Source organism: Oncorhynchus mykiss, chromosome 31 (genome assembly GCF_013265735.2).
Source record: "Oncorhynchus mykiss isolate Arlee chromosome 31, USDA_OmykA_1.1, whole genome shotgun sequence".
Taxonomy (NCBI): domain Eukaryota; kingdom Metazoa; phylum Chordata; class Actinopteri; order Salmoniformes; family Salmonidae; genus Oncorhynchus; species Oncorhynchus mykiss.
Genome location: NC_050571.1, coordinates 159107 through 186267, shown reverse-complemented (window position 1 = coordinate 186267; position 27161 = coordinate 159107). Strand labels below are relative to the sequence as shown.

Below are 27161 nucleotides of genomic sequence, written 5' to 3'. Positions count from 1 at the left end.
TGGTAAATATGTTTTACAGTGGTACATATGTTTTCCAGTGGTAAATACAGTGGTAAATATGTTTTACAGTGGTGAATATGTTTTACAGTGGTAAATACAGTGGTAAATATGTTTTACAGTGGTGAATACAGTGGTAAATATGTTTTACAGTGGTAAATACAGTGGTAAATATGTTTTACAGTGGTAAATACAGTGGTGAATATGTTTTACAGTGGTAAATACAGTGGTGAATATGTTTTACAGTGGTGAATATGTTTTACAGTGGTAAATATGTTTTCCAGTGGTGAATACAGTGGTAAATATGTTTTACAGTGGTAAATATGTTTTACAGTGGTAAATATGTTTTCCAGTGGTAAATACAGTGGTAAATATGTTTTACAGTGGTGAATATGTTTTACAGTGGTGAATACAGTGGTGAATATGTTTTACAGTGGTAAATACAGTGGTGAATATGTTTTCCAGTGGTAAATACAGTGGTGAATATGTTTTCCAGTGGTAAATATGTTTTCCAGTGGTAAATATGTTTTCCAGTGGTAAATACAGTGGTAAATATGTTTTCCAGTGGTAAATACAGTGGTGAATATGTTTTACAGTGGTAAATACAGTGGTGAATATGTTTTCCAGTGGTAAATACAGGGGTAAACATGTTTTACAGTGGTAAATATGTTTTCCAGTGGTAAATACAGTGGTAAATATGTTTTCCAGTGGTAAATACAGTGGTGAATATGTTTTACAGTGGTAAATATGTTTTACAGTGGTGAATATGTTTTACAGTGTTAAATATGTTTTACAGTGGTGAATATGTTTTACAGTGGTAAATATGTTTTCCAGTGGTGAATATGTTTTACAGTGGTGAATATGTTTTACAGTGGTGAATATGTTTTAGTGGTGAATATGTTTTACAGTGGTGAATATGTTTTAGTGGTGAATATGTTTTAGTGGTGAATATGTTTTACAGTGGTGAATATGTTTTAGTGGTGAATATGTTTTAGTGGTGAATATGTTTTAGTGGTGAATATGTTTTACAGTGGTGAATATGTTTTAGTGTTAAATATGTTTTCCAGTGGTGAATATGTTTTACAGTGGTGAATATGTTTTAGTGGTGAATATGTTTTAGTGGTGAATATGTTTTACAGTGGTGAATATGTTTTAGTGGTGAATATGTTTTAGTGGTGAATATGTTTTACAGTGGTGAATATGTTTTCCAGTGGTGAATATGTTTTACAGTGGTGAATATGTTTTAGTGGTGAATATGTTTTAGTGGTGAATATGTTTTACAGTGGTGAATATGTTTTCCAGTGGTGAATATGTTTTAGTGGTGAATATGTTTTAGTGGTGAATATGTTTTACAGTGGTGAATATGTTTTAGTGGTGAATATGTTTTACAGTGGTGAATATGTTTTAGTGGTGAATATGTTTTAGTGGTGAATATGTTTTACAGTGGTGAATATGTTTTAGTGGTGAATATGTTTTAGTGGTGAATATGTTTTAGTGGTGAATATGTTTTACAGTGGTGAATATGTTTTAGTGTTAAATATGTTTTCCAGTGGTGAATATGTTTTACAGTGGTGAATATGTTTTAGTGGTGAATATGTTTTAGTGGTGAATATGTTTTACAGTGGTGAATATGTTTTAGTGGTGAATATGTTTTAGTGGTGAATATGTTTTACAGTGGTGAATATGTTTTCCAGTGGTGAATATGTTTTACAGTGGTGAATATGTTTTAGTGGTAAATATGTTTTAGTGGTGAATATGTTTTACAGTGGTAAATACAGTGGTGAATATGTTTTAGTGGTGAATATGTTTTACAGTGGTAAATACAGTGGTAAATATGTTTTAGTGGTGAATATGTTTTACAGTGGTAAATACAGTGGTAAATATGTTTTAGTGGTGAATATGTTTTAGTGGTGAATATGTTTTAGTGGTGAATATGTTTTAGTGGTGAATATGTTTAACAGTGGTGAATATGTTTTAGTGGTGAATATGTTTTAGTGGTAAATATGTTTTAGTGGTGAATATGTTTTACAGTGGTAAATACAGTGGTGAATATGTTTTAGTGGTGAATATGTTTTACAGTGGTAAATACAGTGGTAAATATGTTTTAGTGGTGAATATGTTTTACAGTGGTGAATATGTTTTAGTGGTGAATATGTTTTAGTGGTGAATATGTTTTAGTGGTGAATATGTTTTAGTGGTGAATATGTTTTAGTGGTGAATATGTTTTAGTGGTAAATATGTTTTACAGTGGTAAATATGTTTTAGTGGTGAATATGTTTTAGTGGTGAATATGTTTTAGTGGTGAATATGTTTTAGTGGTGAATATGTTTTAGTGGTGAATATGTTTTACAGTGGTAAATACAGTGGTGAATATGTTTTAGTGGTGAATATGTTTTACAGTGGTAAATACAGTGGTGAATATGTTTTACAGTGGTAAATACAGTGGTGAATATGTTTTAGTGGTGAATATGTTTAACAGTGGTGAATATGTTTTAGTGGTGAATATGTTTTAGTGGTGAATATGTTTTACAGTGGTGAATATGTTTTAGTGGTGAATATGTTTTAGTGGTGAATATGTTTTACAGTGGTGAATATGTTTTAGTGGTGAATATGTTTTAGTGGTGAATATGTTTTAGTGGTGAATATGTTTTACAGTGGTGAATATGTTTTAGTGTTAAATATGTTTTCCAGTGGTGAATATGTTTTACAGTGGTGAATATGTTTTAGTGGTGAATATGTTTTAGTGGTGAATATGTTTTACAGTGGTGAATATGTTTTAGTGGTGAATATGTTTTAGTGGTGAATATGTTTTACAGTGGTGAATATGTTTTCCAGTGGTGAATATGTTTTACAGTGGTGAATATGTTTTAGTGGTAAATATGTTTTAGTGGTGAATATGTTTTACAGTGGTAAATACAGTGGTGAATATGTTTTAGTGGTGAATATGTTTTACAGTGGTAAATACAGTGGTAAATATGTTTTAGTGGTGAATATGTTTTACAGTGGTAAATACAGTGGTAAATATGTTTTAGTGGTGAATATGTTTTAGTGGTGAATATGTTTTAGTGGTGAATATGTTTTAGTGGTGAATATGTTTAACAGTGGTGAATATGTTTTAGTGGTGAATATGTTTTAGTGGTAAATATGTTTTAGTGGTGAATATGTTTTACAGTGGTAAATACAGTGGTGAATATGTTTTAGTGGTGAATATGTTTTACAGTGGTAAATACAGTGGTAAATATGTTTTAGTGGTGAATATGTTTTACAGTGGTGAATATGTTTTAGTGGTGAATATGTTTTAGTGGTGAATATGTTTTAGTGGTGAATATGTTTTAGTGGTGAATATGTTTTAGTGGTGAATATGTTTTAGTGGTAAATATGTTTTACAGTGGTAAATATGTTTTAGTGGTGAATATGTTTTAGTGGTGAATATGTTTTAGTGGTGAATATGTTTTAGTGGTGAATATGTTTTAGTGGTGAATATGTTTTACAGTGGTAAATACAGTGGTGAATATGTTTTAGTGGTGAATATGTTTTACAGTGGTAAATACAGTGGTGAATATGTTTTACAGTGGTAAATACAGTGGTGAATATGTTTTAGTGGTGAATATGTTTAACAGTGGTGAATATGTTTTAGTGGTGAATATGTTTTAGTGGTAAATATGTTTTGGTGGCGAATATGTTTTACAGTGGTAAATACAGTGGTGAATATGTTTTAGTGGTGAATATGTTTTACAGTGGTAAATACAGTGGTAAATATGTTTTAGTGGTGAATATGTTTTACAGTGGTAAATACAGTGGTAAATATGTTTTAGTGGTGAATATGTTTTAGTGGTGAATATGTTTTAGTGGTGAATATGTTTTAGTGGTGAATATGTTTTACAGTGGTAAATATGTTTTAGTGGTGAATATGTTTTAGTGGTGAATATGTTTTAGTGGTGAATATGTTTTAGTGGTGAATATGTTTTAGTGGTAAATACAGTGGTAAATACAGTGGTGAATATGTTTTACAGTGGTAAATACAGTGGTGAATATGTTTTACAGTGGTGAATATGTTTTACAGTGGTAAATACAGTGGTGAATATGTTTTACAGTGGTGAATATGTTTTAGTGGTGAATATGTTTTACAGTGGTGAATATGTTTTAGTGGTGAATATGTTTTAGTGGTGAATATGTTTTACAGTGGTGAATATGTTTTCCAGTGGTGAATATGTTTTACAGTGGTGAATATGTTTTAGTGGTGAATATGTTTTAGTGGTGAATATGTTTTACAGTGGTGAATATGTTTTCCAGTGGTGAATATGTTTTAGTGGTGAATATGTTTTAGTGGTGAATATGTTTTACAGTGGTGAATATGTTTTAGTGGTGAATATGTTTTACAGTGGTGAATATGTTTTAGTGGTGAATATGTTTTAGTGGTGAATATGTTTTACAGTGGTGAATATGTTTTAGTGGTGAATATGTTTTAGTGGTGAATATGTTTTAGTGGTGAATATGTTTTACAGTGGTGAATATGTTTTAGTGTTAAATATGTTTTCCAGTGGTGAATATGTTTTACAGTGGTGAATATGTTTTAGTGGTGAATATGTTTTAGTGGTGAATATGTTTTACAGTGGTGAATATGTTTTAGTGGTGAATATGTTTTAGTGGTGAATATGTTTTACAGTGGTGAATATGTTTTCCAGTGGTGAATATGTTTTACAGTGGTGAATATGTTTTAGTGGTAAATATGTTTTAGTGGTGAATATGTTTTACAGTGGTAAATACAGTGGTGAATATGTTTTAGTGGTGAATATGTTTTACAGTGGTAAATACAGTGGTAAATATGTTTTAGTGGTGAATATGTTTTACAGTGGTAAATACAGTGGTAAATATGTTTTAGTGGTGAATATGTTTTAGTGGTGAATATGTTTTAGTGGTGAATATGTTTTAGTGGTAAATATGTTTTGGTGGCGAATATGTTTTACAGTGGTAAATACAGTGGTGAATATGTTTTAGTGGTGAATATGTTTTACAGTGGTAAATACAGTGGTAAATATGTTTTAGTGGTGAATATGTTTTACAGTGGTAAATACAGTGGTAAATATGTTTTAGTGGTGAATATGTTTTAGTGGTGAATATGTTTTAGTGGTGAATATGTTTTAGTGGTGAATATGTTTTACAGTGGTAAATATGTTTTAGTGGTGAATATGTTTTAGTGGTGAATATGTTTTAGTGGTGAATATGTTTTAGTGGTGAATATGTTTTAGTGGTGAATATGTTTTAGTGGTAAATACAGTGGTAAATACAGTGGTGAATATGTTTTACAGTGGTAAATACAGTGGTGAATATGTTTTACAGTGGTGAATATGTTTTACAGTGGTAAATACAGTGGTGAATATGTTTTACAGTGGTGAATATGTTTTAGTGGTGAATATGTTTTACAGTGGTAAATACAGTGGTAAATATGTTTTACAGTGGTGTATACAGTGGTAAATATGTTTTACAGTGGTGAATACAGTGATAAATATGTTTTACAGTGGTAAATACAGTGGTAAATATGTTTTACAGTGGTAAATACAGTGGTGAATATGTTTTACAGCGGTAAATACAGTGGTGAATATGTTTTACAGTGGTAAATGTGTTTTACAGTGGTAAATATGTTTACCAGTGGTGAATACAGTGGTAAATATTTTTTACAGTGGTACATATGTTTTCCAGTGGTAAATACAGTGGTAAATATGTTTTACAGTGGTGAATATGTTTTACAGTGGTAAATACAGTGGTAAATATGTTTTACAGTGGTGAATACAGTGGTAAATATGTTTTACAGTGGTAAATACAGTGGTAAATATGTTTTACAGTGGTAAATACAGTGGTGAATATGTTTTACAGTGGTAAATACAGTGGTGAATATGTTTTACAGTGGTAAATACAGTGGTGAATATGTTTTACAGTGGTGAATATGTTTTACAGTGGTAAATATGTTTTCCAGTGGTGAATACAGTGGTAAATATGTTTTACAGTGGTAAATATGTTTTACAGTGGTAAATATGTTTTCCAGTGGTAAATACAGTGGTAAATATGTTTTACAGTGGTGAATATGTTTTACAGTGGTGAATACAGTGGTGAATATGTTTTACAGTGGTAAATACAGTGGTGAATATGTTTTCCAGTGGTAAATACAGTGGTGAATATGTTTTCCAGTGGTAAATATGTTTTCCAGTGGTAAATATGTTTTCCAGTGGTAAATACAGTGGTAAATATGTTTTCCAGTGGTAAATACAGTGGTGAATATGTTTTACAGTGGTAAATACAGTGGTGAATATGTTTTCCAGTGGTAAATACAGGGGTAAACATGTTTTACAGTGGTAAATATGTTTTCCAGTGGTAAATACAGTGGTAAATATGTTTTCCAGTGGTAAATACAGTGGTGAATATGTTTTACAGTGGTAAATATGTTTTACAGTGGTGAATATGTTTTACAGTGTTAAATATGTTTTACAGTGGTGAATATGTTTTAGTGTTAAATATGTTTTCCAGTGGTGAATATGTTTTACAGTGGTGAATATGTTTTAGTGGTGAATATGTTTTAGTGGTGAATATGTTTTACAGTGGTGAATATGTTTTAGTGGTGAATATGTTTTAGTGGTGAATATGTTTTACAGTGGTGAATATGTTTTCCAGTGGTGAATATGTTTTACAGTGGTGAATATGTTTTAGTGGTAAATATGTTTTAGTGGTGAATATGTTTTACAGTGGTAAATACAGTGGTGAATATGTTTTAGTGGTGAATATGTTTTACAGTGGTAAATACAGTGGTAAATATGTTTTAGTGGTGAATATGTTTTAGTGGTGAATATGTTTTAGTGGTGAATATGTTTTAGTGGTGAATATGTTTAACAGTGGTGAATATGTTTTAGTGGTGAATATGTTTTAGTGGTAAATATGTTTTAGTGGTGAATATGTTTTACAGTGGTAAATACAGTGGTGAATATGTTTTAGTGGTGAATATGTTTTACAGTGGTAAATACAGTGGTAAATATGTTTTAGTGGTGAATATGTTTTACAGTGGTGAATATGTTTTAGTGGTGAATATGTTTTAGTGGTGAATATGTTTTAGTGGTGAATATGTTTTAGTGGTGAATATGTTTTAGTGGTGAATATGTTTTAGTGGTAAATATGTTTTACAGTGGTAAATATGTTTTAGTGGTGAATATGTTTTAGTGGTGAATATGTTTTAGTGGTGAATATGTTTTAGTGGTGAATATGTTTTAGTGGTGAATATGTTTTACAGTGGTAAATACAGTGGTGAATATGTTTTAGTGGTGAATATGTTTAACAGTGGTAAATACAGTGGTGAATATGTTTTACAGTGGTAAATACAGTGGTGAATATGTTTTAGTGGTGAATATGTTTAACAGTGGTGAATATGTTTTAGTGGTGAATATGTTTTAGTGGTAAATATGTTTTGGTGGCGAATATGTTTTACAGTGGTAAATACAGTGGTGAATATGTTTTAGTGGTGAATATGTTTTACAGTGGTAAATACAGTGGTAAATATGTTTTAGTGGTGAATATGTTTTACAGTGGTAAATACAGTGGTAAATATGTTTTAGTGGTGAATATGTTTTAGTGGTGAATATGTTTTAGTGGTGAATATGTTTTAGTGGTGAATATGTTTTACAGTGGTAAATATGTTTTAGTGGTGAATATGTTTTAGTGGTGAATATGTTTTAGTGGTGAATATGTTTTAGTGGTGAATATGTTTTAGTGGTGAATATGTTTTAGTGGTAAATACAGTGGTAAATACAGTGGTGAATATGTTTTACAGTGGTAAATACAGTGGTGAATATGTTTTACAGTGGTGAATATGTTTTACAGTGGTAAATACAGTGGTGAATATGTTTTACAGTGGTGAATATGTTTTAGTGGTGAATATGTTTTACAGTGGTGAATATGTTTTAGTGGTGAATATGTTTTAGTGGTGAATATGTTTTACAGTGGTGAATATGTTTTCCAGTGGTGAATATGTTTTACAGTGGTGAATATGTTTTAGTGGTGAATATGTTTTAGTGGTGAATATGTTTTACAGTGGTGAATATGTTTTCCAGTGGTGAATATGTTTTAGTGGTGAATATGTTTTAGTGGTGAATATGTTTTACAGTGGTGAATATGTTTTAGTGGTGAATATGTTTTACAGTGGTGAATATGTTTTAGTGGTGAATATGTTTTAGTGGTGAATATGTTTTACAGTGGTGAATATGTTTTAGTGGTGAATATGTTTTAGTGGTGAATATGTTTTAGTGGTGAATATGTTTTACAGTGGTGAATATGTTTTAGTGTTAAATATGTTTTCCAGTGGTGAATATGTTTTACAGTGGTGAATATGTTTTAGTGGTGAATATGTTTTAGTGGTGAATATGTTTTACAGTGGTGAATATGTTTTAGTGGTGAATATGTTTTAGTGGTGAATATGTTTTACAGTGGTGAATATGTTTTCCAGTGGTGAATATGTTTTACAGTGGTGAATATGTTTTAGTGGTAAATATGTTTTAGTGGTGAATATGTTTTACAGTGGTAAATACAGTGGTGAATATGTTTTAGTGGTGAATATGTTTTACAGTGGTAAATACAGTGGTAAATATGTTTTAGTGGTGAATATGTTTTACAGTGGTAAATACAGTGGTAAATATGTTTTAGTGGTGAATATGTTTTAGTGGTGAATATGTTTTAGTGGTGAATATGTTTTAGTGGTAAATATGTTTTGGTGGCGAATATGTTTTACAGTGGTAAATACAGTGGTGAATATGTTTTAGTGGTGAATATGTTTTACAGTGGTAAATACAGTGGTAAATATGTTTTAGTGGTGAATATGTTTTACAGTGGTAAATACAGTGGTAAATATGTTTTAGTGGTGAATATGTTTTAGTGGTGAATATGTTTTAGTGGTGAATATGTTTTAGTGGTGAATATGTTTTACAGTGGTAAATATGTTTTAGTGGTGAATATGTTTTAGTGGTGAATATGTTTTAGTGGTGAATATGTTTTAGTGGTGAATATGTTTTAGTGGTGAATATGTTTTAGTGGTAAATACAGTGGTAAATACAGTGGTGAATATGTTTTACAGTGGTAAATACAGTGGTGAATATGTTTTACAGTGGTGAATATGTTTTACAGTGGTAAATACAGTGGTGAATATGTTTTACAGTGGTGAATATGTTTTAGTGGTGAATATGTTTTACAGTGGTAAATACAGTGGTAAATATGTTTTACAGTGGTGTATACAGTGGTAAATATGTTTTACAGTGGTGAATACAGTGATAAATATGTTTTACAGTGGTAAATACAGTGGTAAATATGTTTTACAGTGGTAAATACAGTGGTGAATATGTTTTACAGCGGTAAATACAGTGGTGAATATGTTTTACAGTGGTAAATGTGTTTTACAGTGGTAAATATGTTTACCAGTGGTGAATACAGTGGTAAATATGTTTTACAGTGGTACATATGTTTTCCAGTGGTAAATACAGTGGTAAATATGTTTTACAGTGGTGAATATGTTTTACAGTGGTAAATACAGTGGTAAATATGTTTTACAGTGGTGAATACAGTGGTAAATATGTTTTACAGTGGTAAATACAGTGGTAAATATGTTTTACAGTGGTAAATACAGTGGTGAATATGTTTTACAGTGGTAAATACAGTGGTGAATATGTTTTACAGTGGTAAATACAGTGGTGAATATGTTTTACAGTGGTGAATATGTTTTACAGTGGTAAATATGTTTTCCAGTGGTGAATACAGTGGTAAATATGTTTTACAGTGGTAAATATGTTTTACAGTGGTAAATATGTTTTCCAGTGGTAAATACAGTGGTAAATATGTTTTACAGTGGTGAATATGTTTTACAGTGGTGAATACAGTGGTGAATATGTTTTACAGTGGTAAATACAGTGGTGAATATGTTTTCCAGTGGTAAATACAGTGGTGAATATGTTTTCCAGTGGTAAATATGTTTTCCAGTGGTAAATATGTTTTCCAGTGGTAAATACAGTGGTAAATATGTTTTCCAGTGGTAAATACAGTGGTGAATATGTTTTACAGTGGTAAATACAGTGGTGAATATGTTTTCCAGTGGTAAATACAGGGGTAAACATGTTTTACAGTGGTAAATATGTTTTCCAGTGGTAAATACAGTGGTAAATATGTTTTCCAGTGGTAAATACAGTGGTGAATATGTTTTACAGTGGTAAATATGTTTTACAGTGGTGAATATGTTTTACAGTGTTAAATATGTTTTACAGTGGTGAATATGTTTTACAGTGGTAAATATGTTTTCCAGTGGTGAATATGTTTTACAGTGGTGAATATGTTTTACAGTGGTGAATATGTTTTAGTGGTGAATATGTTTTACAGTGGTGAATATGTTTTAGTGGTGAATATGTTTTAGTGGTGAATATGTTTTAGTGGTGAATATGTTTTAGTGGTGAATATGTTTTAGTGGTGAATATGTTTTACAGTGGTGAATATGTTTTAGTGTTAAATATGTTTTCCAGTGGTGAATATGTTTTACAGTGGTGAATATGTTTTAGTGGTGAATATGTTTTAGTGGTGAATATGTTTTACAGTGGTGAATATGTTTTAGTGGTGAATATGTTTTAGTGGTGAATATGTTTTACAGTGGTGAATATGTTTTCCAGTGGTGAATATGTTTTACAGTGGTGAATATGTTTTAGTGGTGAATATGTTTTAGTGGTGAATATGTTTTACAGTGGTGAATATGTTTTCCAGTGGTGAATATGTTTTAGTGGTGAATATGTTTTAGTGGTGAATATGTTTTACAGTGGTGAATATGTTTTAGTGGTGAATATGTTTTACAGTGGTGAATATGTTTTAGTGGTGAATATGTTTTAGTGGTGAATATGTTTTACAGTGGTGAATATGTTTTAGTGGTGAATATGTTTTAGTGGTGAATATGTTTTAGTGGTGAATATGTTTTACAGTGGTGAATATGTTTTAGTGTTAAATATGTTTTCCAGTGGTGAATATGTTTTACAGTGGTGAATATGTTTTAGTGGTGAATATGTTTTAGTGGTGAATAAGTTTTACAGTGGTGAATATGTTTTAGTGGTGAATATGTTTTAGTGGTGAATATGTTTTACAGTGGTGAATATGTTTTCCAGTGGTGAATATGTTTTACAGTGGTGAATATGTTTTAGTGGTGAATATGTTTTAGTGGTGAATATGTTTTACAGTGGTGAATATGTTTTCCAGTGGTGAATATGTTTTAGTGGTGAATATGTTTTAGTGGTGAATATGTTTTACAGTGGTGAATATGTTTTAGTGGTGAATATGTTTTACAGTGGTGAATATGTTTTAGTGGTGAATATGTTTTAGTTGTGAATATGTTTTAGTGGTGAATATGTTTTAGTGGTGAATATGTTTTACAGTGGTGAATATGTTTTAGTGGTGAATATGTTTTACAGTGGTGAATATGTTTTAGTGGTGAATATGTTTTAGTGGTGAATATGTTTTAGTGGTTAATATGTTTTACAGTGGTAAATATGTTTTAGTGGTGAATATGTTTTAGTGGTGAATATGTTTTAGTGGTGAATATGTTTTAGTGGTTAATATGTTTTACAGTGGTAAATATGTTTTAGTGGTGAATATGTTTTAGTGGTGAATATGTTTTAGTGGTGAATATGTTTTAGTGGTGAATATGTTTTAGTGGTGAATATGTTTTACAGTGGTGAATATGTTTTAGTGGTGAATATGTTTTAGTGGTGAATATGTTTTAGTGGTGAATATGTTTTACAGTGGTGAATATGTTTTACAGTGGTGAATATGTTTTAGAGTGGTAAATACAGTGGTGAATATGTTTTACAGTGGTGAATATGTTTTAGTGGTTAATATGTTTTACAGTGGTTAATACAGTGGTGAATATGTTTTAGTGGTGAATATGTTTTAGTGGTGAATATGTTTTAGTGGTGAATATGTTTTAGTGGTGAATATGTTTTAGTGGTGAATATGTTTTACAGTGGTAAATACAGTGGTGAATATGTTTTAGTGGTGAATATGTTTTAGTGGTGAATATGTTTTAGTGGTGAATATGTTTTACAGTGGTAAATACAGTGGTGAATATGTTTTAGTGGTGAATATGTTTTACAGTGGTAAATACAGTGGTGAATATGTTTTACAGTGGTAAATACAGTGGTGAATATGTTTTAGTGGTGAATATGTTTAACAGTGGTGAATATGTTTTAGTGGTGAATATGTTTTAGTGGTAAATATGTTTTAGTGGTGAATATGTTTTACAGTGGTAAATACAGTGGTGAATATGTTTTAGTGGTGAATATGTTTTACAGTGGTAAATACAGTGGTAAATATGTTTTAGTGGTGAATATGTTTTACAGTGGTAAATACAGTGGTAAATATGTTTTAGTGGTAAATATGTTTTAGTGGTGAATATGTTTTACAGTGGTGAATATGTTTTAGTGGTGAATATGTTTTAGTGGTGAATATGTTTTAGTGGTGAATATGTTTTAGTGGTGAATATGTTTTAGTGGTGAATATGTTTTAGTGGTAAATATGTTTTACAGTGGTAAATATGTTTTAGTGGTGAATATGTTTTAGTGGTGAATATGTTTTAGTGGTGAATATGTTTTAGTGGTGAATATGTTTTACAGTGGTAAATACAGTGGTGAATATGTTTTAGTGGTGAATATGTTTTAGTGGTGAATATGTTTTAGTGGTGAATATGTTTTACAGTGGTAAATACAGTGGTGAATATGTTTTAGTGGTGAATATGTTTTACAGTGGTAAATACAGTGGTGAATATGTTTTACAGTGGTAAATACAGTGGTGAATATGTTTTAGTGGTGAATATGTTTAACAGTGGTGAATATGTTTTAGTGGTGAATATGTTTTAGTGGTAAATATGTTTTAGTGGTGAATATGTTTTAGTGGTGAATATGTTTTAGTGGTGAATATGTTTTAGTGGTGAATATGTTTTAGTGGTAAATACAGTGGTAAATACAGTGGTGAATATGTTTTACAGTGGTAAATACAGTGGTGAATATGTTTTACAGTGGTGAATATGTTTTACAGTGGTAAATACAGTGGTGAATATGTTTTACAGTGGTGAATATGTTTTAGTGGTGAATATGTTTTACAGTGGTAAATACAGTGGTAAATATGTTTTACAGTGGTGTATACAGTGGTAAATATGTTTTACAGTGGTGAATACAGTGATAAATATGTTTTACAGTGGTAAATACAGTGGTAAATATGTTTTACAGTGGTAAATACAGTGGTGAATATGTTTTACAGCGGTAAATACAGTGGTGAATATGTTTTACAGTGGTAAATGTGTTTTACAGTGGTAAATATGTTTACCAGTGGTGAATACAGTGGTAAATATGTTTTACAGTGGTACATATGTTTTCCAGTGGTAAATACAGTGGTAAATATGTTTTACAGTGGTGAATATGTTTTACAGTGGTAAATACAGTGGTAAATATGTTTTACAGTGGTGAATACAGTGGTAAATATGTTTTACAGTGGTAAATACAGTGGTAAATATGTTTTACAGTGGTAAATACAGTGGTGAATATGTTTTACAGTGGTAAATACAGTGGTGAATATGTTTTACAGTGGTAAATACAGTGGTGAATATGTTTTACAGTGGTGAATATGTTTTACAGTGGTAAATATGTTTTCCAGTGGTGAATACAGTGGTAAATATGTTTTACAGTGGTAAATATGTTTTACAGTGGTAAATATGTTTTCCAGTGGTAAATACAGTGGTAAATATGTTTTACAGTGGTGAATATGTTTTACAGTGGTGAATACAGTGGTGAATATGTTTTACAGTGGTAAATACAGTGGTGAATATGTTTTCCAGTGGTAAATACAGTGGTGAATATGTTTTCCAGTGGTAAATATGTTTTCCAGTGGTAAATATGTTTTCCAGTGGTAAATACAGTGGTAAATATGTTTTCCAGTGGTAAATACAGTGGTGAATATGTTTTACAGTGGTAAATACAGTGGTGAATATGTTTTCCAGTGGTAAATACAGGGGTAAACATGTTTTACAGTGGTAAATATGTTTTCCAGTGGTAAATACAGTGGTAAATATGTTTTCCAGTGGTAAATACAGTGGTGAATATGTTTTACAGTGGTAAATATGTTTTCCAGTGGTGAATATGTTTTACAGTGGTGAATATGTTTTACAGTGGTGAATATGTTTTAGTGGTGAATATGTTTTACAGTGGTGAATATGTTTTAGTGGTGAATATGTTTTAGTGGTGAATATGTTTTACAGTGGTGAATATGTTTTAGTGGTGAATATGTTTTAGTGGTGAATATGTTTTAGTGGTGAATATGTTTTACAGTGGTGAATATGTTTTAGTGTTAAATATGTTTTCCAGTGGTGAATATGTTTTACAGTGGTGAATATGTTTTAGTGGTGAATATGTTTTAGTGGTGAATATGTTTTACAGTGGTGAATATGTTTTAGTGGTGAATATGTTTTAGTGGTGAATATGTTTTACAGTGGTGAATATGTTTTCCAGTGGTGAATATGTTTTACAGTGGTGAATATGTTTTAGTGGTGAATATGTTTTAGTGGTGAATATGTTTTACAGTGGTGAATATGTTTTCCAGTGGTGAATATGTTTTAGTGGTGAATATGTTTTAGTGGTGAATATGTTTTACAGTGGTGAATATGTTTTAGTGGTGAATATGTTTTACAGTGGTGAATATGTTTTAGTGGTGAATATGTTTTAGTGGTGAATATGTTTTACAGTGGTGAATATGTTTTAGTGGTGAATATGTTTTAGTGGTGAATATGTTTTAGTGGTGAATATGTTTTACAGTGGTGAATATGTTTTAGTGTTAAATATGTTTTCCAGTGGTGAATATGTTTTACAGTGGTGAATATGTTTTAGTGGTGAATATGTTTTAGTGGTGAATATGTTTTACAGTGGTGAATATGTTTTAGTGGTGAATATGTTTTAGTGGTGAATATGTTTTACAGTGGTGAATATGTTTTCCAGTGGTGAATATGTTTTACAGTGGTGAATATGTTTTAGTGGTGAATATGTTTTAGTGGTGAATATGTTTTACAGTGGTGAATATGTTTTCCAGTGGTGAATATGTTTTAGTGGTGAATATGTTTTAGTGGTGAATATGTTTTACAGTGGTGAATATGTTTTAGTGGTGAATATGTTTTACAGTGGTGAATATGTTTTAGTGGTGAATATGTTTTAGTGGTGAATATGTTTTAGTGGTGAATATGTTTTAGTGGTGAATATGTTTTACAGTGGTGAATATGTTTTAGTGGTGAATATGTTTTACAGTGGTGAATATGTTTTAGTGGTGAATATGTTTTAGTGGTGAATATGTTTTAGTGGTTAATATGTTTTACAGTGGTAAATATGTTTTAGTGGTGAATATGTTTTAGTGGTGAATATGTTTTAGTGGTGAATATGTTTTAGTGGTTAATATGTTTTACAGTGGTAAATATGTTTTAGTGGTGAATATGTTTTAGTGGTGAATATGTTTTAGTGGTGAATATGTTTTAGTGGTGAATATGTTTTAGTGGTGAATATGTTTTAGTGGTGAATATGTTTTACAGTGGTGAATATGTTTTAGTGGTGAATATGTTTTAGTGGTGAATATGTTTTAGTGGTGAATATGTTTTACAGTGGTGAATATGTTTTACAGTGGTGAATATGTTTTAGAGTGGTAAATACAGTGGTGAATATGTTTTACAGTGGTGAATATGTTTTAGTGGTTAATATGTTTTACAGTGGTTAATACAGTGGTGAATATGTTTTAGTGGTGAATATGTTTTAGTGGTGAATATGTTTTAGTGGTGAATATGTTTTAGTGGTGAATATGTTTTAGTGGTGAATATGTTTTACAGTGGTAAATACAGTGGTGAATATGTTTTAGTGGTGAATATGTTTTAGTGGTGAATATGTTTTAGTGGTGAATATGTTTTACAGTGGTAAATACAGTGGTGAATATGTTTTAGTGGTGAATATGTTTTACAGTGGTAAATACAGTGGTGAATATGTTTTACAGTGGTAAATACAGTGGTGAATATGTTTTAGTGGTGAATATGTTTAACAGTGGTGAATATGTTTTAGTGGTGAATATGTTTTAGTGGTAAATATGTTTTAGTGGTGAATATGTTTTACAGTGGTAAATACAGTGGTGAATATGTTTTAGTGGTGAATATGTTTTACAGTGGTAAATACAGTGGTAAATATGTTTTAGTGGTGAATATGTTTTACAGTGGTAAATACAGTGGTAAATATGTTTTAGTGGTAAATATGTTTTAGTGGTGAATATGTTTTACAGTGGTGAATATGTTTTAGTGGTGAATATGTTTTAGTGGTGAATATGTTTTAGTGGTGAATATGTTTTAGTGGTGAATATGTTTTAGTGGTGAATATGTTTTAGTGGTAAATATGTTTTACAGTGGTAAATATGTTTTAGTGGTGAATATGTTTTAGTGGTGAATATGTTTTAGTGGTGAATATGTTTTAGTGGTGAATATGTTTTACAGTGGTAAATACAGTGGTGAATATGTTTTAGTGGTGAATATGTTTTAGTGGTGAATATGTTTTAGTGGTGAATATGTTTTACAGTGGTAAATACAGTGGTGAATATGTTTTAGTGGTGAATATGTTTTACAGTGGTAAATACAGTGGTGAAGATGTTTTACAGTGGTAAATACAGTGGTGAATATGTTTTAGTGGTGAATATGTTTAACAGTGGTGAATATGTTTTACAGTGGTAAATACAGTGGTGAATATGTTTTACAGTGGTAAATACAGTGGTAAATATGTTTTAGTGGTGAATATGTTTTACAGTGGTAAATACAGTGGTAAATATGTTTTAGTGGTAAATATGTTTTAGTGGTGAATATGTTTTACAGTGGTGAATATGTTTTAGTGGTGAATATGTTTTAGTGGTGAATATGTTTTAGTGGTAAATATGTTTTAGTGGTGAATATGTTTTACAGTGGTAAATACAGTGGTGAATATGTTTTAGTGGTGAATATGTTTTACAGTGGTAAATACAGTGGTAAATATGTTTTAGTGGTGAATATGTTTTACAGTGGTAAATACAGTGGTAAATATGTTTTAGTGGTGAATATGTTTTAGTGGTGAATATGTTTTAGTGGTGAATATGTTTTAGTGGTGAATATGTTTTACAGTGGTAAATATGTTTTAGTGGTGAATATGTTTTAGTGGTGAATATGTTTTAGTGGTGAATATGTTTTAGTGGTGAATATGTTTTAGTGGTAAATATGTTTTAGTGGTGAATATGTTTTAGTGGTAAATATGTTTTAGTGGTGAATATGTTTTAGTGGTGAATATGTTTTAGTGGTAAATATGTTTTAGTGGTGAATATGTTTTAGTGGTGAATATGTTTTACAGTGGTAAATACAGTGGTGAATATGAAAATAAAAGCTTCCAAATGAAAGCAACACCTCCCACCTCTGTGTCTTGGTTTAAACCACGTGTTTCTATGTGGCTCCATCTCCTTGTTGACGAATGGTCCAGCCCTCAGTAGTGCTGAATTTCAGCCTCAGCTGAGCTCCTATAAGAACAGATATCCCTTTGTACTTCTTCTTCCTTTGTTTTTGTCCTTAGCCTTTATTCCATTAGATTTATACATTGATTTATCACTGTCTGCTTTTGTCAGTCAGCCGTTTAGAGCGCTGATTGTTTTTACAGGTGCACCGTGGGTATTGGTGTTCTCTGTGAAATCCGTGGCCACAAGAAGTAGTTCACTTATTTAACTTTTTTTGTTTTCTATTTGTCACGTTCTGACCTCTATTTCCTTTGTTTTTGTATTTCTTTAGTATGGTCAGGGCGTGAGTTGGGTGGGCAGTTTATGTTTGTTTTTCTATGTTTTGGTCTAGTTCTATGTTCGGCCTGATATGGTTCTCAATCAGAGGCAGGTGTTCGTCATTGTCTCTGATTGGGAACCATATTTAGGTAGCCTGGGTTTCACTGTGTGTTTGTGGGTGATTGTTCCTGTCTTTGTGTTTACACCAGATTGGGCTGTTTTGAGTTCTCACGTTTCTTGTTTTCGTTAGTTTGTTCATGTATAGTGTCTTCATTAAACTACAATGAACAACCACCACGCTGCGTTTTGGTCCGCCTCTACTCCACAACAAGAGAACCGTTACAGAATCACCCACCACAACAGGACCAAGCGGTGTGGTAATGGGCAACGGAAAAAGCAGCAGCAGGAGCAGCGCGAGGAGGTATGGACATGGGAGGAGGAATTAGACGGAAGAGGACCCTGGGCTCAGCCAGGAGAATATCGCCGTCCCAAAGAAGAACTGGAGGCGGCGAAAGCGGAGAGGCGCTGGTATGAGGAGGCAGCGCGGCGTCGTGGATGGAGGCCCGGGAGTCAGCCCCAAAAATTTCTTGGGGGGGGGCTAACAGGGAGTATGGCTACGCCAGGTAGGAGACCTGAGCCAACTTCCTGTGGTTACCGGGGGGCTGGAGAGACCGGGCAGGCACCGTGTTATGCTGTGGAGCGCACGGTGTCCCCAGTGCGGGTGCACAGCCCGGTGCGGTACATTCCAGCTCCGCGTATCGGCCGGGCTAGAGTGGGCATCGAGCCAAGTGCCATGAAGCCGGCTCTACGCATCTGGTCTCCAGTGCGTCTCCTTGGGCCGGCTTACATGGCACCAGCCTTGCGCACGGTGTCCCCGGTTCGCCTGCATAGCCCAATGCGGGCTATTCCACCTCGCCGCACTGGCAGGGCGACCGGGACCATTCAACCGGGTAAGGTTGGGCAGGCTCGGTGCTCAAGAGCTCCAGTGCGCCTGCACGGCCCGGTCTATCCGTCACCACCTCCACACCCCAGCCCTCCGGTGGCAGCTCCCCGTACCAGGCTGTCTCTCCGGCCCATCCGTCCAGAGCCTTCCTCCTCTCCAGCTCTGCCGGAGCCTCCCGCCTGTCCGGCGCCTCTGCCGGAGCCTCCCGCCTGTCCGGCGCCTCTGCCGGAGCCTCCCGCCTGTCCGGCGCCTCTGCCGGAGCCGCCTCTGCCGGAGCCTCCCGCCTGTCCGGCGCCTCTGCCGGAGCCTCCCGCCTGTCCGGCGCCTCTGCCGGAGCCTCCCGCCTGTCCGGCGCCTCTGCCGGAGCCTCCCGCCTGTCCGGCGCCTCTGCCGGAGCCTCCCGCCTGTCCGGCGCCTCTGCCGGAGCCTCCCGCCTGTCCGGCGCCTCTGCCGGAGCCTCCCGCCTGTCCGGCGCCTCTGCCGGAGCCTCCCGCCTGTCCGGCGCCGCTGCCGGAGCCTCCCGCCTGTCCGGCGCCGCTGCCGGAGCCCCTCTGCCCAGAGCAGCTGTCTCTCTGTCCCGAGCAGCTGTCTCTCTGTCCCGAGCAGCTGTCTCTCTGTCCCGAGCAGCTGTCTCTCTGTCCCGAGCAGCTGTCCCTCCGCCCGGAGCAGCTGTCCCTCCGCCCCGAGCAGCTGTCCCTCTGTCCCGAGCAGCTGTCCCTCTGTCCCGAGCAGCTGTCCCTCTGTCCCGAGCAGCTGTCCCTCTGTCCCGAGCAGCTGTCCCTCTGTCCCGAGAAGCTGCCCCTCTGTCCCAAGCAGCCCCTCTGTCCAGTGGGGTCATTGAGAGGGGTGGGCATGGTGAGTAAGCCACGGAGGCGGACAATAAGGCGGACTGAGACAATGGCAAAGTGGGGTCCGCGTCCCGCGCCAGAGCCGCCACCGCGGACAGACGCCCACCCAGACCCTCCCCTATAGGTCAAGGTTTTGCGGCCGGAGTCCGCACCTTTGGGGGGGGGTACTGTCACGTTCTGACCTCTATTTCCTTTGTTTTTGTATTTATTTAGTATGGTCAGGGCGTGAGTTGGGTGGGCAGTTTATGTTTGTTTTTCTATGTTTTGGTCTAGTTCTATGTTCGGCCTGATATGGTTCTCAATCAGAGGCAGGTGTTCGTCATTGTCTCTGATTGGGAACCATATTTAGGTAGCCTGGGTTTCACTGTGTGTTTGTGGGTGATTGTTCCTGTCTTTGTGTTTACACCAGATTGGGCTGTTTTGAGTTCTCACGTTTCTTGTTTTCGTTAGTTTGTTCATGTATAGTGTCTTCATTAAACTACAATGAACAACCACCACGCTGCGTTTTGGTCCGCCTCTACTCCACAACAAGAGAACCGTTACACTATTAGTATTTGTTTTATTTCCTGGATCAGCTGATGATGGTCAACAACATCACTGATATTAGCCTACAGCTAGACACCAATATCACTAGACAACTAGCCTACAGCTAGACACCAATATCACTAGACAACTAGCCTACAGCTAGACATCAATATCACTAGACAACTAGTCTACAGCTAGACACCAATATCACTAGACAACTAGCCTACAGCTAGACATCAATATCACTAGACAACTAGTCTACAGCTAGACACCAATATCACTAGACAACTAGCCTACAGCTAGACATCAATATCACTAGACAACTAGTCTACAGCTAGACACCAATAATATCACTAGACAACTAGCCTACAGCTAGACACCAATAATATCTCTAGACAACTAGTCTACAGCTAGACACCAATAATATCACTAGACAACTAGTCTACAGCTAGACACCAATAATATCTCTAGACAACTAGTCTACAGCTAGACACCAATAATATCACTAGACAACTAGTCTACAGCTAGACACCAATAATATCACTAGACAACTAGTCTACAGCTAATAGATATTTCCGTATTTAATTTTCAATAAATTTGCTAACATTTCTAAATGTTTAGACTTTTTCATTATGGGGTATTGTGTGTAGATGGGTGAAATAATTGTTTTTAGCCATTTAGAATTCAAGGCTGCAACACAACAAAATGTGGAATAGGTCAAGGGGCATTGCATACTTTCTGAAGGCACTGCAAACTGTAGGATGTTTCAGATGACAAATATACACGAGTCCCCAGAACTTAACCGCTACATGGGATATTGAACAACACTCACTAAAGAGGTAAAGTGAGGAAATAGCTGTGATTGCAAACACAGAGATCAATTTTATGCGGCTGGCTATTGTGCAGAAGAAAGAAAGCCGGGTGTCGTCTGTTCTATTCTTCCATCCAAGTGTCAGACACAGATGCTGCTGACGTTTGGTTTTTTTCGGGGGTTTTGGCGCGATCACCCAATTGTATCACAGTACATCAATATGGGCTATTTTGGTTATTCGTGCCAGTTGGCTACAAAGAACAACTGCTGGAATTGCAAAATCTGTATTGGTTCATTCATTGTCATTCATACATTCGCTGCTCTGGCTTTATTTTCAAACCGCTCCAGACTTGGCGCCTTTGTGTACAACGATGAGTCCCGTATCTAGGTCACAGAGTCAGATATGAAGCGCCGCATTAAACCCAGGCTCCCTTAACTGCTTACTGCATCGAGTTATTACTGAATAGTAACGGTCTTAACCGTAACATGCACAATCTATGTCAGATATTTGCAGTTAATTAATAGATATTCGCTATTTGTGTACATTTCGTTATTGTGCCCCAGCTGGTTGACAAGTGAAGTTGACAGACAGAACAGAACAGAAACCTTACGTTACCTCGTTCTCTTCTCTCCAAGAACTCAGCAGCTTGCAGAAGAACCTGAATGTTGCAAGTGTTCGCGTCCATTGTAAATAGTTGAAATATAGGTAAATATAGCAATCAAAATGTATCTCAACGACAGAGTGCTGCAGTAGTATGTGCTTGGTCTTCTGCACTTCAGTGAGGAATCACCTTCTCTGACGACGTGATTGACGTCAGTCCGCCGCCTCCCAGACTACCGCTCCCTTGTTTTCCAGCCGCCTCCGTCCGAGAGCGCGCGATTTTCACTTTGAAATATGAACAGCCTAATAATAGAACAGAACAACAGATCGACACATTTTCTCGAAATATGACCTTAATAAACGGTTATATTTTTGTTTAAATCCAGAACCTGTTGTATTGACATCTAAAAAAATAGGTTTTCACTGTTTTTATTTATATATTTTTTTATACTGAGACGTACCTCCAAGTACGTTGAAACTGAAAACAACTTAAATTGAGAAGTTATTATGCCGTCAGTCGTTTTGTCTTCTGTTTTGGTGTTCAAGAGGATTGTGTCTGTATATTTATAATCATTCCACAATAGTCTAGGGCAGGGATCGTCAACTCGTTTCAGTTGGGGAACCCTCATCTGGGGCTTCCATGGTCGTCCAAAAGGACACACACAACTGTGCATTATTGCAAAGACAATACAAACTATTTCATTGTACACCGAATTCAATAGCCTGCTACAAAATGTTCTGAAAATGCAAAATTGTATGACCTTTAGGTCCACCCTATGTTCCCTCAGCCCTATGTTCCCTCAGCCCTATATTCCCTCAGCCCTACAGTATGTTCCCTCAGCCCTATGTTCCCTCAGCCCTATGTTCCCTCAGCCCTATGTTCCCTCAGCCCTACAGTATGTTCCCTCAGCCCTATGTTCCCTCAGCCCTACAGTATGTTCCCTCAGCCCTATGTTCCCTCAGCCCTATGTTCCCTCAGCCCTACAGTATGTTCCCTCAGCCCTATGTTCCCTCAGCCCTACAGTATGTTCCCTCAGCCCTACAGTATGTTCCCTCAGCTCTATGTTCCCTCAGCCCTATGTTCCCTCAGCCCTACAGTATGTTCCCTCAGCCCTATGTTCCCTCAGCCCTACAGTATGTTCCTTCAGCCCTATGTTCCCTCAGCCCTATGTTCCCTCAGCCCTACAGTATGTTCCATCAGCCCTACAGTATGTTCCCTCAGCTCTATGTTCCCTCAGCCCTATGTTCCCTCAGCCCTACAGTATGTTCCCTCAGACCTAAGTTCCCTCAGCTCTATGTTCTCTCAGCTCTATGTTCCCTCAGCTCTACAGTATGTTCCCTCAGCTCTATGTTCCCTCAGCTCTACAGTATGTTCCCTAAGCTCTATGTTCCCTCAGCCCTACAGTATGTTCCCTCAGCTCTATATTCCCTCAGCCCTACAGTATGTTCCGTCAGCTCTATGTTCCCTGAGCTATATGTTCCCTCAGCTCTATATTCCCTCAGCCCTACAGTATGTTCCCTCAGCCCTATGTTCCCTCAGCACTATGTTCCCTCAGCCCTATGTTCCCTCAGCTCTATGTTTCCTGGGCCCTATGTTCCCTCAGCCCTATGTTCCCTCAGCCCTACAGTATGTTCCCTCAGCTCTATGATCCCTCAGCCCTATGTTCCCTCATGTTCCCTCAGCCCTATGTTCATCCAGCCCTACAGTATGTTCCCTCAGCCCTATGTTCCCTCAGCCCTATGTTCCCTCAGCCCTATGTTCCCTCAGCCCTACAGTATGTTCCCTCAGCCCTATGTTCCCTCAGCCCTATGTTCCCTCAGCCCTACAATATGTTCCCTCAGCCCTATGTTCCCTCAGCCCTACAGTATGTTCCCTCAGCTCTATGATCCCTCAGCCCTATGTTCCCTCAGCCCTATGTTCCCTCAGCCCTATGTTCCCTCAGCTCTACAGTATGTTCCCTCAGCCCTATGTTCCCTCAGCCCTATGTTCCCTCAGCCCTATGTTCCCTCAGCTATATGTTCCCTCAGCCCTATGTTCCCCCAGCTCTATGTTCCCTCAGCACTATGTTCCCTCAGCCCTATGTTCCCTCAGCCCTATGTTCCCTCAGCCCTATGTTCCCTCAGCTCTATGTTCCCTCAGCTCTATGTTCCCTCAGCTCTATGTTCCCTCAGCCCTATGTTCCCTCAGCCCTACAGTATGTTCCCTCAGCCCTATGTTCCCTCAGCTCTATGTTCCCTCAGCCCTATGTTCCCTCAGCCCTATGTTCCCTCAGCCCTACAGTATGTTCCCTCAGCCCTATGTTCCCTCAGCTCTATGTTCCCTCAGCTCTATGTTCCCCCAGCCCTATGTTCCCTCAGCCCTATGTTCCCTCAGCCCTATGTTCCCTCAGCCCTACAGTATGTTCTCTCAGCCCTACGTTCCCTCAGCCCTATGTTCCCTCAGCCCTACAGTATGTTCCCTCAGCCCTATGTTCCCTCAGCCCTATGTTCCCTCAGCCCTACAGTATGTTCCCTCAGCCCTATGTTCCCTCAACTCTATGTTCGTATTTACGAGCCCTTAACGAACAATGCAGTTCAAGAAATAGAGTTAAGAAAATATTTACTTAACTTAATAAGGTAAAGTAAAAAAAAATCTAATCAAATCCAAAAGTAACACAAGAAAACTACATAACAATAATGAGGCTATATACACATATACCGGTACAGAGTCAACATGCGGGGGGGTACAGGTTAGTCGAGGTAGTTTGTAAAGTGACTACGCATAGATAATAAGCGAGTAGCAGCAGTGTAAAAACAAAGGGGGGGGGTGGGGGGGGGGGGGATCAATGTAAATAGTCCGGGTGGCCATTTGATAAATTGTTCCGCAGCTGTTAAGGAACCTCTTGGTCCTAGACTTGGCGCTCCGGTACAGCTTACCGTGCAGAAGCAGAGAGAACAGTTTATGACTTGGGTAACTAGAGTCTTTGACAATTGTTTGGGCCTTCCTCTGACACCGCCTAGTATATAGGTCCTAGATGGCAGGAAGCTTGTCCCCAGTCATGTACTGGGCCGTACGCACTACCCTCTGTCGCGCCTTAGGGTCAGATGCCGAGCAGTTGCCATACCAGGTGGTGATGAAATGCTCTAGATGGTGCAGCTGTAGAACATTTTGAGGATCTGAGGACCCATGCCAAATCTTTTCAGTCTCCTGAGGGAGAAAAGGTGTTGTCGTGCCCTCTTCACAACTGTCTTGGTATGTTTGGACCATGATAGTTTGTTGGTGATGTGGACACCAAGGAACTTGAAATATTCCCCTCAGCCCTATCTTCCCTCAGCCCTGTTCCCTCAGCAATATCTTCCCTCCGCCCTATGTTCCCTCAATCAATGTTCCCTCAGCTCTACGTTCCCTGGGCCCTATGTTCCCTCAGGCCTATGTTCCAGGGAACATAGGGCCCAGGAAACATAGGGCCCAGGGAACATAGGGCCCAGGGAACATAGGGTCCAGGGAACATAGGGCCCAGGAAACATAGGGCCCAGGAAACATAGGGCCCATGGAACATAGGGCCCAGGGAACATAGGGCCAAGGGAACATAGGGTCCAGGGAACATAGGGCCCAGGAAACATTGGGTCCAGGGAACATAGGGCCCAGGGAACATAGAGCTGAGGGAACATAGGGCCAGGAAACATAGAGCTGAGGGAACATAGGGCCCAGGAAACATAGAGCTGAGGGAACATAGGTCCCAGGAAATATAGGGCCCAGGGAACATAGGGTCCAGGGAACATAGGATCCAGGGAACATAGACATGGTCCCAACTCTCTGGTTTGAACATTTCACAAGATTACACTGTAATATGGAATATTGAACAGCATGTGGAAATGGCTGCATCAATCAACATGATGTTATTTGTTCGTTTACATTTAGATCTTAGACACCATTTAGAGCTCTTAGACATATAATGCAAGTCATATAATATGTGTGTAATACCACCACCACGACGCTGTGTGTAATAACACCACGCTGTGTGTAATACCACCACGCAGTGTGTAATACCACCACGCTGTGTGTAATACCACCACGCTGTGTGTAATAACACCACGCTGTGTGTAGTAACACCACGCTGTGTGTAATAGCATGATGTTGAATGGTGTGGTAGCCAGTCATAGATAGACTATTATCATTATATAATATATATAATATTAATAATGCCAATAAATGCAAGATGTGAAATGCACCAATTTGTAGCCTGTAAATCAGAGATGTTTATTTTATTTACTTTTTTACAAAACGTTATGCTGTGTGATTTACCTTGGAACGGTTGCCCTCACTCAACATGGCGACTGCTTAGCTTCATCACGGTGAAGCCATTTTGCCAGCACTATCTTTGACCTATGAACCCCCAGAGTGTGGCAGCGCTCCGCCATATTGACTGTTGTCTTGACTGGAGAAGATAGGGTGACCATTTGTGATCCTAGAACAAATCGAAACCGTGCTTTTTAACACCTCTAAACTAGTGCTACCTTGACCAAAGGATATATCCGAGATCTGCGTGATGGCGAGGAAGAAAAGCAAACAACAAGGAGTCGGGAGCAAGGAGCTGGTGTCCGGACAACAGAGCATATCGAAGAGCCCCGTCTCTCCCGGAGATGCAGCTGGCGGGGATGCAGGGCTGGATAGACTGGCGGCCAGGGCGAACCAGGTAACGTTAGCTAACCGCAATAAATACAAATAATTAGTGGGCTAACTAAAGAGGGTAACTAACCTACTAATCATTTAGGGTCATTCCTTGTATTTCTGCTAACGTTAATTCCTTCTGTGTTTGGGTGGTTGATTGGTGATTCTAGCTAAGTTGCATAACTAACTAGTGCTCCAGGGATTGTATTTTTTGTGTATTTTTTGTTGTTGTTGTTCATTTACAAATCTGGTCGAGGCGGAGTAATAGTCCGCTCCACTCGCTTTAATAAATCATTACAACTTAGCCAGCGTTGTAAATTGTGCAAGCCATCAAATACACACATTCACATTAGTTTTAGTCAACTAGGCTAGTTAGTTAAAGATATACCACCAGCATTTTAATGGTAGTAACGTTAGTTAGATTGACATTGACATTGGCGTCTGCCAAGGTAAAATGTTGCTGTTAAAATTCTGTCTAGTTTGTTAGCTCCTAGGCTCACGGCGATATTTTTTTTACCTTTATTTTACTAGGCAAGTCAGTTAAGATCAAATTCTTATTTTCAATGATGGCCTAGGAACAGTTTCTGCCTGCCTGTTCAGGGGCAGAAAGACAGATTTGTACCTTGTCAGCTCGGGGATTTGAACTTGCAACCTTCCGGTTACTAGTCCAACGCTCTATCCACTAGGCTACCCTGCCGCCCCATATGGAAAGTTTACTGACATGCTATGGCAGCTAGTACACCGTATATACTATGCGCCGGTGCTGTAACTACACGTGCTAGATCGTTGACTAACAAACCACATCCCCGAGGGGGTAGTCTTCTGACTAACTTTAGCTGTAAATAGTGTTAACGTTTGACTAGCACCATTGCATGGCTTTGCTTTAGTTAAGTTAGCATTTTCGCTGCACATCTCAAGTGTCATATATGCACGCC

General features: G+C 37.0%; 2 protein-coding genes across 3 annotated transcripts in view; one reads left to right on the top strand and one right to left on the bottom strand.

Moving 5' to 3' along the window:
- The window catches only part of mxd3 (MAX dimerization protein 3), a 39606-nt gene extending 17824 nt beyond the window's left edge, over positions 1–21782 (bottom strand). Inside the window, exons 1-2 of one of the 2 annotated variants that reach the window (XM_036970496.1) lie at positions 21591–21709; positions 17493–17595 (exon numbers count right to left, since the gene is read on the bottom strand). In XM_036970496.1, the coding sequence (XP_036826391.1) occupies positions 17493–17535 (43 nt within the window). In that variant the 5' untranslated portion in view covers positions 17536–17595; positions 21591–21709. Of the gene's footprint in view, positions 1–17492; positions 17596–21590 lie in introns of both variants that reach the window. The other variant, XM_036970495.1, reaches the window with a different exon arrangement.
- A 4156-nt stretch (positions 21783–25938) lies between these two features.
- LOC110526785 (protein FAM193B) overlaps positions 25939–27161 on the top strand; it is a 35830-nt gene continuing 34607 nt past the window's right edge. The window contains exon 1 of the mRNA XM_036970041.1: positions 25939–26251. Within this exon, the coding sequence (XP_036825936.1) occupies positions 26105–26251 (147 nt within the window). The 5' untranslated portion in view covers positions 25939–26104. The remainder of the gene's footprint in view (positions 26252–27161) is intronic.